Genomic DNA, 11,514 nt, shown 5'->3' with positions numbered 1-11,514 from the left:
GTTATTCCGTCATGTACTTGGCTGCCAACTTTCTTGACCTCTTACTCCATTAATATATCCAAAACATATCTCACTGTATCACGTCATAAGTAGCGCACGTACACCCAGGGGTGGTTGTCTGAAGTAGAATGACCCGCGCCACCGCGTTGTTCCCAAATTGTGGGAAAAATGGTAATGTGGATAGGATAGGATAGGATAGGATAGGATAGGATAGGATAGGATACACTTTATTGCTCTAATTTAGAGTCATTCAGCGGTCAGACCGAGTGCTTCCATCTTCTTCTTGCCGATGGTGACTCCCATCTTGCAGGGTTGGCGCCTCTATTCCAGGGCACCACTGAGCGTGGCTGCTCGTCGGGCATGGTGTACCAGCCCCCGTTGGAGGCATGGGTTGCCGCTGGAGGGCACACTCTCCCACTGCTCCGCACTCGGATTTTCGATATTGTGGAATGTTTTGTTTTTGCTGCATTCCCACGTGATATGATAAAGGGTGGGTTTTACGCCACACCATGGGCATATGTCCCTGTATTGTAATGTGGAACACTTCGTCCGGTTGTGCCCACTGTTCGGCGCGCAACGGAAGGCGTTGCTTCAGAGCCTACTGAAGAAAGGTCTTTCACATGCGAGCCTTCAAGACGTAGCGTTCCCTCAAGGACCCCGAGTAATCTGGAAAGGAGTTTTACGCCTTTTGATTGCCTTCCTCCGAGAGACTGTGTTGACCGACGTTTGGTAGCACGCCAACGTCAACAACGCGTCACATGGTCAGGCGACGCAATTGCCGGCCAAGCGTGCTATAGGATAATCTAATTCGATTCAACACCACCACCACTTTGTTGATGTTGATTTTCTTTCAACGTGGCACACAACCACGATGGGAATTGGCCGCACAATTCATAATCTAAATGATAAAAATAAATAAAATGAAAATATTTAAAAAAAGACGATCAGTATATTTAATGAGAAGATATAACAGTGAAGCTTTTGCGACTCCAGTCAACTTGAAAAGAAGAAGCAGGTTGGCGAATGGACCTCGCGAGGCTCGTGCGCACGTTCAGAGAAGAAGAAAACGCCACGCGGAGTGTGGCCGCGTTCCGCCCCGCTGGAACCTCTGGAGAAGCCCAGCCCCCGGTCGCGCCATGGAGGACAGCCCCTTCGCCGCCAGGGACTTCGTGGTGGAGAGCGTCCTCGACTACTTGGAGACCGAGGAGCTCTTCACGTGCGCCGAGGTGAACCGGCTGTGGCAGTCGATCGCCCTGTCCCTGCTGCGCAGGAAGCTGGTCTCCGTGTCCGTCTGCTGCACGCCGGTGAGCAACGTCACTTCCGTTTCTGCGACCAATTCTCCAGCGATACGCCATTAAGCAGTCTACGGATATGTATAACAGAATGAATCCGCTTCGGATCCACGCTGGTGAGGGCATTAGCTGGTTGCGACCGCACTCGCGTAGCTCGGTTACATTATTAGAGCAGCATTGTAGAAGTGCCAATTTTAGAGTATGTATTGTAGTAGTATTGTGCCGTCGGAGTACCAGTGTTGTATACTATTGCAGTATTACTTCTCTCCACCTCCACCCCTCATTTTTTGTCACAGCGTCTTGTGCTCAGCTTTGAGCGTCAGAGCTCAGAATCTGTAAACACACAGTTGAATGCGAGGTTATACTGTAAAACTGGATGTGGAGCACTAGAAGCACGTGTGATAGTTCAAAGAAACGGCAAGCTGCAGTGAAAACGTGAGCGCGCCGTCGCAGGACTCGGAGCGGGCGGCCCTCGCCTCAGCGCTGGGCAGCTCGCACGTGTGCGTTGACATCTTCTGCTCCAAGTTTTCGCGCTTCCGAAACATCGCGCGCATGGCAGGACTGCGACCATCGCTGGTGTTCCTCTCCCACCACGTCGACCTCGGTGAGGACAAGCGAGGTACGCAACTTATATATATGGCGCCGCGAGAGTGCTGGAATCGTGACAGTTCCGGAGCTTACCGTCGGGCGTGTAGTGTTTAAATAACGCGGCACGCTAACTGGCCGTCACACCGATTGCCGCGTTGCTTGTGAGCAACGGAAGGAATTCTAGGAACAACTCAAACATAAAATGTACGATAAATGCATTCTCTTTTTCAGAACGTAGGGAGCCAAAGCGGAGTTCACAATGAGACCTAAGAACCTAAGGACCGCCAAGCAGCCTTGGTCCGGAAAAAATCTCAGGCGTAACTCGGAGACAGGAAGACGGCTGTGTTGATGAAAGCGAGGGAGTGCAGCTAATATTTTATTTAGATTAAGACGAGCAGTTTTGGGCAAGGCTATTAGAGCAACAGAACGCAGAAGTGGTGGACGCAAGGTTAGGTGGGGCCATGAGTTCTGGAAACTTACAAGCATAGAACGGAGTCAGTTTTCGTATAGGACAGGGGTATGTAGTTGAAAAAAGCTAGAGACAGCTTCACCCTGCAGTGGAGACAAATGGCAATGACGACAAAGATGACGACAAAATGACGACAAAGATGGCAATGGCACGACAGCTCGCAAGCTGTGGAGGCTAGGTGGGAACAACTAATGTACTAAAGCGAACAGCTATCTTCGTTTCTTTCGCCTGTTTCCGTGCTGGTCAGCGGACTTCTTCCGCTGCAAGCATGTGCCCTCGTGCGACCCTGTATCCGATCGAGCTAATGCTAGGCTGAGTAGGACTCCTTGTTGGCCTAGTTGGTGCAGGTTGATCTTGGTGGAATTGGCACAAAACAAGAAGACTAATTAGCATACACGAGAGGACATGTGCCTATGCTGTCGTCTACTCTTGTTTGACGTCTTTTGTGCAATGTTTAGCAATTTTAGACGCAGGTGCCACTTTGAGACGTACCACTCTGAGACGTATCACTCTGTGAGACGTATCACTCTGTGAGACGTATCACTCTGTGAGACGTATCACTCTGTGAGTCGTATCACTCTGTGAGACGCATCACTCTGTGAGACGCATCACTCTGTGAGACGCATCACTCTGTAAGACGCATCACTCTGTAAGACGTATCACTTTGGGACGTATCACTTTGGGACGTATCACTCTGTGAGACGTATCGCTCTGTGAGACGTATCGCTCTGTGAGACGTATCGCTCTGAGACGTATCGCTCTGAGACGTATCGCTCTGTGAGACGTATCGCTCTGTGAGACGTATCGCTCTGTGAGACGTATCGCTCTGTGAGACGTATCGCTCTGTGAGACGTATCGCTCTGTGAGACGCATCGCTCTGTGAGACGCATCGCTCTGTGAGACGCATCACTCTGAGTCGTACCAATATGAAACGCACGCGCTGTCGCGCGAGAGCTTTGTGGCGACTAAACGTGTCGATGACTGAGATCGGCGGTGGTGCTGTCGCGTTTCTTCGTAGCAGTGGAGCGCTGGGCTATCGAAGCACCTCCCGACGGTAGCGTGGCGCGTTTGGCGTCATAACCTCGTGAGCGTGTCCTGTCCAGTCGTCTTGCCCCGAGCTTGCTCTGAAATTCAATGGTCGGAGGAGTATCGGGCCCTGAGTGGAGTAAACGAGAGAAGGAGAAAGGGGAGGTGCGCACCCGTTGTGATGCCGTCTTCGTCATCACGCTGTCGTCATTCCGTTTCATGCCGATGTCGTGGCGCCTTCGTCGTCGTCACGCCGTTGTGATTCTGTTGTCACGTGGTCTATGCCATACCGCCGTCGTTGCGGTGCCGCCAGTTCCATTGTCGTAACGCCGGCTGACGTAACAATGTCATTGTCGCACTTTAATGAATGTCGTCTGCAGCAAAATATGCCGAACATAATTTGTGCCGCTACCGTCAAACACTTTATTGACGCTAGCCAATATACTGGATGCATTTTTTAGACTGTACATAATTATTGAAAATCATCTGTGGTTTATACCACAATTCTAGTCCTTGAGATGGATTACTCTAGAGGCATTACTTGCGCACGAAATCGAAGTGCATAAACAACGAATTATCGAAAAAAATTTTCTTGATTGCTTTACGGCACATATTAGGATTTATGAATTTTAGCCGGTGAGTTGGCAAGTCTTATGCAATTGGAAAGAATTCCCAGGGAGACATCACTTTCGAGCTATTCATTCCCATAATGGGTGACGAAATTTGGCGTTCCAGTTACTTTTGTGCTTCAATGCATGAAACGGTGTTTGTAAATAGAACAGTGCAACAGGACATCAAAGCCGGTACGATACTCGGAATTCGTTAAACTCACCATATAGAATGTGTAAATTGCAATACGTGTTAAGTAATCATAGTAAACGCTTTACTAGTTAAATTTATTATTTAGACGATTACGCATTTTGATTTCTCGTTTAAGGTCCACCTCTTCGAGTAATCCAGTTCAAGGACTACAATTGTGCTGCCTGTAACTGGCGATTTTTCAAACTTTTGTATAGTCTAACGAAAAACAGCGCGCACTTCTGAAGCATTTTTAGTGTCGCCATTTGTTCTTTGCGGCCCACGTAAGTTATCCCCTTACTTAGACAGTCATCTTCGATGATTTCTACAGCTTTCTATATCGCGGCGACGCCTGCCAAGAAATCATTACTGTGACGAACAGTTTGCTCTCATCTGACTGACGCCTTGTAACTCGGGTGAAGCAACCCTTTACGGTTATCACTGAAAAACAGTTGCGGGAATCTGTGCGGAACAAAGCGAATACGCAATAGACTGATTTCCGGGTACACCATCGGAACCAGCGCATATTTGAGAAACGTTGCGCACAGGCGTGAGAATAAAAGTACGGTTTCTCTGACGTCTTTTCCGTTTCGCCGCATTGAGCTGCGTACTAGTATTACCCACTGAGATGAGTAGCTCTTCATTGGAAACATGTATCAGTCGAGGAAAAACTCGACGCGAGAACTTCTCGTGAAGTATGAGCATTTGAACGCGAACGAGAACTGTGCGGTCCCCGCGCAGTGGTGGAGCGCCTGCGCGAGTTCCTGCCCCCGGACTCCATCATCGTGTATTTCAAACTGGAGCTCGTGCGAACCGTGAACGACTCCGAGGACGCCACGCACGAGGGCATCTTCGGCGAGTTCCTGTTCCGCGTCGAGGATGACGTGTCCGCGAAGGCGCCAGCCACCACCTCCGAAGAGGCCGATGACCAGCTGTGGCAACAACCGGATGGCGCCATCCCCGGGTGAGTAGTCATGGTAATAACCGCTACGCCCTATGTGGGCCCCAAAATAACTGAGCCTGATGTCCCTCAAGTACTCGCAGCCCAGTGGATGATGGTACTGTGGTAGAAGGTGACCAGTGCCGTATCTACTCGATTCTATCGCGCACTTCTTTTCCCATAAACATGGCCAGTGCGTTTAAATGGGGTACGGAACAAGACTGTGATAGTGGCCAGCTATTGTCATTGTCGTTCGAAACAGCCGCAATCCAATCCACGCGTGTACTGCAGCCGGGAGGGGGCGCGGTAGCTGCGACATCGTTTGTGCCTGCTTTGTAAGCTCGTTAGGCTACCATCGCCGGCAAGGCGAAATACATTTAAAATGCCACGGAGAGAACCGAACATGAGAAGCTACGGGATAATGATAAGGAGGCGTACCACAGCGACGATGACCGATCTCTTGCCCGCTGTGGCTGTAATGCAATAAAACTTATATCAAATTATGAAAAAAAAATTGTTGCTGTCTCTTCTACAACAAAAATCTTGTCGTTAGGTCAAGATAAAGTAAACCTAAAGGTCAAGTCGACGTTAAAATCTGGTTAGTTGGGTCAATGTTTGCGTTACAATTAACGGTAGAATTAAGTGCTCGTTAGAATCGAGAAAATGTGGCACAGTCCCGCCGGTCGCCTGAAGCTATCCTAAAGTCTTGAAGCGGTCACAAGGTCTGCCTAATGTGGGGGAGGGCGTGTCACACCTCAGTCCATATCCCGAATTTTGACGTCACTTGACCAAAGGAAACCTAGTATTCCTGATACCACTGCCGAGCATTTGATTTATCTATGCATCTGCTCAAAGGCTAACAGGTAAAATCACGGCAGAACTAGTTGACTCGACAGTATGTACAGGTAAGGTACTGAAAAGGATACGTGAAAGAGCTTGCGCTGTATTTGGCTACTAATCATGTCCTTTATTCGTAATGTAGAATATAAGAAGCAAAGCAAGTATAATGGGGTTTACAACGATAATGGGGCTCATTCATGAGCTGCTTGAATTGCGTGTTTACTAAACAGAAATGCAACAAGGCTTCCAGTTCTCGCTACATCACTTTGTATGACGGGATATCCCAAACGTGAAGATGTTCGCCTTTACGCTTGTCAGCAAAAGTATATGCAGCAACGCGGTTATTAATCTTTACGAGAATTTCGAGGAGAACATGACAACTTGCGAGGCACGTTCATTCACACTCCAGGACTGGCACACTGATCCCTGGATAGGATCCACACTCGCACAACACGTAAGGCGAGTGTCGGTACACGATTCGTGAACTTGAGAAGCCAGTGGTGATTTGAACACGCTCCATCCCTGCGACCACGCATGCGATGAATCGCTGAGCCCGCCGAATGCCGCAACTTCTCTGCGAAGTTCAGATGATGGCCAATGTTAGTAGTTTCTTATGCACTCCTTCAGCTGATGTTATTATGAGTTTATTTGCCGTCAGGTCAGTAAAAATAAAGCAAGATCTCGAGGCCGGCATCAGGAGCCTTAAAGAAAAAGAAATATATAGGGTTCAGTTGACAAGCTTTATCGTCCTTGGACGAAAGGTTCATTTGTACGGCAAAGTAGACAACACGTCCGACTTCAGCCGCTTGAACAGGGTGCGCCTGAAAGGACAAGCCGTCTTGAAACACTTTACAAGACGACTTTGAGGTCGTCCCTGCAAGAGACTAAAGAGACTTCGCAAAAGGACTAGCAAGTAGGTTGACCAAGTAGCAAAATGCTTCAATGCTGTTGCAGGCCGTCTTCTTCGACATCTGGCTCGAACCGCGAGCGGTGGCGATCCCGTGGCCTGGACGCGCAGTGCGCTCTGCCACCGGGCCTCGCTGCAGACCTGCCCGGCCCGTCCACCGCAGCGGCACCGCTTCGCCCGTGGCCTCGCCGTCCGCGTCTGGCGTCGGGCGGCGAGCGAGGTGCGTTGTTTCGCAACGTGCTCCCTGGCGTGCTCGTGTTCCAGGCGCTGCACGTGACCGCGGCCAACATCGAGGGCAACGCGGTCACCTCGTTTTTCACGGAGGAGGCCAACGGCAGGACCGTGCAGGTATCGGCGATCGGGACGAACGGTGCGCTCCAAGAGATGGTTCCGCTGAAAATTCAGTCAGGTCGAAGGACGTGCCTTAGATATTCATCAACAATGAGCAAATGACGGTCACACCCAGTTACGCGCAAAGAGCCAAGATCGCTTGTAGTGGGTACGTTGGAGAGCTCACATCACTAATGGGGTAGGTATACTAGAGGGCAGGGACTTCACTCATCATTTCTGCAGAGTAGCTGCTCGCTAACACTACCGGCTAGCTCGCTGCCATTTTACGGCTCATAAACGGTGGAAAGTACGACGAGCTGGGGGCGATATTTTTCTTTCATATCGCTTCTACCTCAGCCGCGGACCCTTTCAGATAAGGGTGCTTGTGTTAGCACCGAAGGTTGCTCATCCGGCGACAAACTGATTTACACACCTAAAGGTGACAAAATGTTTAGTCTGAACGCCCTAACTCAAGCGCACGGGCACATTAAACACTGCCTCTTGGTCGTCGTTGTTACGAGCTGCAATGAAAACACCCGCCCACCTCGGTTTTACCCCCTCCTGGCAGGTGACGTCGGCGGCTGTCTTCAGCGTCATGCCGAGCAGCCAGCTGGAGCCGCTCATGCGCCGGCTGAGCGAGGAGTTCGGCTCGACCGACGACGCCATCGCCGTGGTGTTCCCGCGCAACCAGGACGAGGTGCTCGGCGAGCTGGAGGCGTTCGAGCGACACTTCCCCTCCGTGCCGGCGCTGGCGAACCAGGCCACCGAATTCAACGTGGACGGCCAGTACGCGCCCATGAGCAGGCTCAAGATGATCCTGCTGCTCATCAAGCTGCTCGACTGAGCCAGGTGAGCGGTGTACATCCGGGCTGTGAGATCTCGGTATTCGCGCTCTAAATGTGGTGGCGCAAATATGCACATTTTCAATACTTTTTCTTTTACGTTTAAACTGCGTTTCTTTACTGTAAAGAAAGGCGATGGCCCTCGCAGACTTGGATCTTCTTACAATTTTCGCAGCATCGCAATATCACGATTTGATCACAATCTGCAGGGGGAGGAATGCACTGTGAATGCTGTAACAACACTATCTAGAGCCAACTACCATCATTTATAGCGTATGAATTGCTATTTCGTCGAAATGGCGCCGCTTACCTATCGGTGAAATTCGCGCTGTGGCAAGTCTATACACGCATGCGTCGCACAGCGCACATTCTGCAGATGCATGCACGTGTACGCATACCATTACACTTCGATACTGCCTTGTCCACCTGTATATGTAGTACATGTGCACACTGAGAAACCATGGTGATATTTTGCTATTGTAAGCATTTGACTCCTATAGTCTTAAATGACGTGCGTAACGTGACGTGACGCTCATTTCGTCAGATTTGAGATGGCCTCATGAGCTAACGGGACGAGCTGTGGATATAAATCTTTCGAATGAACAAAATTGAACATTCAAATATGTTATCGCAAACATTAAGGATGTTGTTTAGAGAGATTTGCAGTGCCTCTCCGGTTCTCTCACTCAAAATGGTAATAACGGTCGTTTTTCTCCAGGTATCGCAAGTGGGACAGACCTTCGTCACCAGGCCCTACGCCGCCCGCGGACCGCGCCGTCTGAATTGTATATAATATGTAAATTAGAGGTTGCCATAAAGGGAACCGCGCATCAGCGACGTTCGATGGATTGTTTGCCTACTTAACGAATTCGCGGATACGTTATACTTTTGCGAGAATTTTGCATGTGTGTGGTTAAACAAGTGTGCTTTCAAGTACGGGTCAGTTGAACCAGTCATGGCGACGTCCACGGAAGTGTTCTTGGGTCTATAAGTTCAGCCTATCACGCTTGTCTTATGCTGTTCTGAGAGACGCCCGTTTCCTGCAGTCAACGCGGTCCGTGTCAGCTGTCAGTACAGGGCTCTCAGTTCATGTCCATGAAGATGTTTACGAGTTGACGTGGAATTTATTACGTTCGCGCTGTAATGATGTTGTACTGAACGTCCGTTTCGCACAGCTGACACGGGCTGCTGGTTGTACGTCCGTTTGAAAGTCAGTGCACCAACTTGCTTTTTCCTAGTCTTTGTCAACTGTCTTGCTCGTTACGGCGCAGTCAGTATTAGCTGTGCTCTTGTATTGTTCTCTGGCTGAATAAAGTTGAAGTTGGCAAGTGCACGTTGGGTATGGTCCTGTAGAGTTCTCATCCGAAGTTGACAGGGGAGGATCACGTGTGTGCGAAAGCTCCTTCAACAAGAGTAGCCATACACAGAAGGAGGCAACCTGGCTTATGTTGAGTAAATAAGTAGATTCTTGCGCGAAACACGCGAATGGCGCGGACTGTCTAGTCTGCACTCTAGACAGCCTAGCTCACTGCAGAACTAGACTGTCTAGAGAGAATTGCTTTCCTTTTAAAATCGCGGAGCAAAGATATCGCGCTTAATGTTGTCTCGTTCTTGCTCAAGTTTTTCAGCAAGATCGCATTTTTGATGCTGATGTAATGCATGATACCGTCACTTGCCTTATTTTGGAATGAAAAAGAAAAAGAAGCCAGGTTACCTTTGTCGGCGCTTCCGTAGGCATCTTCTGAGCGATAATGAAAAAAAAAAATTCGAAGGCAATGGAAGAAGTGAACTTTAACCATGCCGCGCGCCGGAATAATCTTGTGCTTGCGTTGTACCAGAAGGTAAGATTCCTTCTGCAGTCGAATAAGTGGTAGTACTACTAAAATGCTGCGTGTGTTCTCTACAGCGTCTGGCATTAGAAAGTGTGCGCAGATTTCCTTCTGCCTGTTCTGTTTCTTATTTAACTTCATGCATTATCAACTGGGTCAAGTTAGCGTTCTGGTGGTGGTGGTAACAACTTTATTGAGATTCTGCTCAGTTATCTGGCAGGCCCGAGTCCTAGGATGGGCCCTCACGAGGAGCGACCCTTTCGGCCCAGGCAACGAGGGCTTTTTGTAGTTTTTCATCCGGCGTTCTGAGCAGCTCCTCCCACGTCTGTTGTGAGGGAGCTGGCAGGAGCGACCTGGGAGGGGGTAAGCCCTCGCACCCCCAAAGAATGTGATTTTGGGTAGCCAATGTTTGATTTGTGCAGTTTTGACATATTGGGGGTTCCATTGCCCGTTGGTCATTATGGCCAGCCAATGTGGGCTGGGGAACGACTTAGTTTGGATTCGACACAGGATTGAGGCTTGCGCTCGCGTGAGGCTTGCGTTTGGAGGCGGGTAGATTCGCCTTTCTTACTTGTAGTAGTTTATCTCATGGTATGTCGTCGGTGCCTCATCCATGGGATCCTGGTGAAACTGTGTCGCGTTTCGCCACCGCCTTCGCTGACGGTTGCGGGGAGCCTTCGTGACAGAAATCCGCTGCACGCGTGAGCGCACACAAGCTATCATCATCAGGGGGCTAATACCCCCGTAAGCAAGCAAAAAATGCACTGGCTCGCAGCGCCGTATAAGGTTCATGGCTACTCGCTTTGCGTACGTTAGTTGCGATGACACTACTCCTGTGGTCGTCGTCGGCGATTTCAGTGGGGATGTGTCGGGACCAAAAAGGGAGCAGTTTACGCGTTTCGTGTTGCAGACATATCGCTTGTGATTCCACACCGATCTGGCCCCAACCGACCACCCAGCGGCGTACGTGCATCGATCTGACATTATCAAAGAACGCGGTTGCCGATCAGTGTATATCAAAATATATGCCGATCAGTATATATCATAGCGACCACAAAGCCGTTGTGACTGTCGTCACTAAGTGAGAATGAGTGATTCAATAAAATCTTTACAAGTTTTCTTACCAAGATGTTTACAGCTTCGCGGGTCATCCACCATCGCAGGGCTCAATGACCTTAAATTTCTTTCTTTCTCTCTCTCTCTGTTCAAACAAACTAAAATGCGGCCCGTCTTATTCTTAAATAACGCATATTCACCCACTTGCTTTCATTCATTTATCACTAGAATCGACCGGATCATCGTTTTTAATCCCTCAAACGCATTTTTTTACTCCACCCGATTCCTCGCCAATCTCCCTTAGTTCATACGAGGACGATCCTGCACACATCCCCAACGAGTCATCCGCCAAAAAGCTTTACATGCGCCACTGTCTTTCAGATAACCAACATCGCCACTATTCTCTGACCAAGCCCGCAACGTGAGCGCGTGATCACGCGATCCGTGCAGAAGAAGCAACCTCTGGCTCGAGCGCCCTCCATCATCGACACCATCGTAGTTTTCACCGCAAAGCTATCTGACGCTGTCGACAGCTCTGCGACAACGGCTTCAGTGCAACCCAAGGTTTCGTCGAAACTGACTTCGGCACTGTGATAA

At 49.6% G+C, this 11,514-nt stretch overlaps 1 protein-coding gene across 2 annotated transcripts; it reads left to right on the top strand.

The window, feature by feature from the left end:
* Nucleotides 1–1,041: 1,041 nt before the first annotated feature.
* On the top strand, nucleotides 1,042–11,458 carry LOC126518105 (uncharacterized). Of its 2 annotated transcripts, none has more exons than XM_055064837.2 (6): nucleotides 1,042–1,304; nucleotides 1,746–1,911; nucleotides 4,915–5,137; nucleotides 6,908–7,208; nucleotides 7,759–8,039; nucleotides 11,299–11,458. In XM_055064837.2, the coding sequence occupies exons 1-5, from the start codon at nucleotides 1,137–1,139 to the stop codon at nucleotides 8,032–8,034; spliced, it is 1,134 nt and encodes a 377-aa protein (XP_054920812.2). In that variant the 5' UTR covers nucleotides 1,042–1,136; the 3' UTR covers nucleotides 8,035–8,039; nucleotides 11,299–11,458. The 2 variants fall into 2 exon arrangements, with proteins under 2 accessions (XP_054920812.2, XP_050023918.2); XM_050167961.3 differs by lacking the exon at nucleotides 11,299–11,458 and adding an exon at nucleotides 8,751–9,365.
* The last annotated feature ends 56 nt before the right edge of the window (nucleotides 11,459–11,514 follow it).

The sequence above is a fragment of the Dermacentor andersoni genome, chromosome 11, assembly GCF_023375885.2.
Source record: "Dermacentor andersoni chromosome 11, qqDerAnde1_hic_scaffold, whole genome shotgun sequence".
In the NCBI taxonomy this organism is placed as follows: Eukaryota; Metazoa; Arthropoda; class Arachnida; order Ixodida; family Ixodidae; genus Dermacentor; species Dermacentor andersoni.
This window is presented reverse-complemented; position numbering and strand designations above follow the sequence as displayed.

Excerpts from the sequence above, each read along its gene's own strand:
- LOC126518105 (XM_055064837.2), top strand. The coding sequence starts at position 1,137 with ATGGAGGACAGCCCCTTCGCCGCCAGGGACTTCGTGGTGGAGAGCGTC. Across the intron at positions 5,138-6,907 it reads CCGGATGGCGCCATCCCCGG|GCCGTCTTCTTCGACATCTG; the intron begins GTGAGTAGTCAT and ends ATGCTGTTGCAG. Across the intron at positions 7,209-7,758 it reads CCAACGGCAGGACCGTGCAG|GTGACGTCGGCGGCTGTCTT; the intron begins GTATCGGCGATC and ends CCCTCCTGGCAG.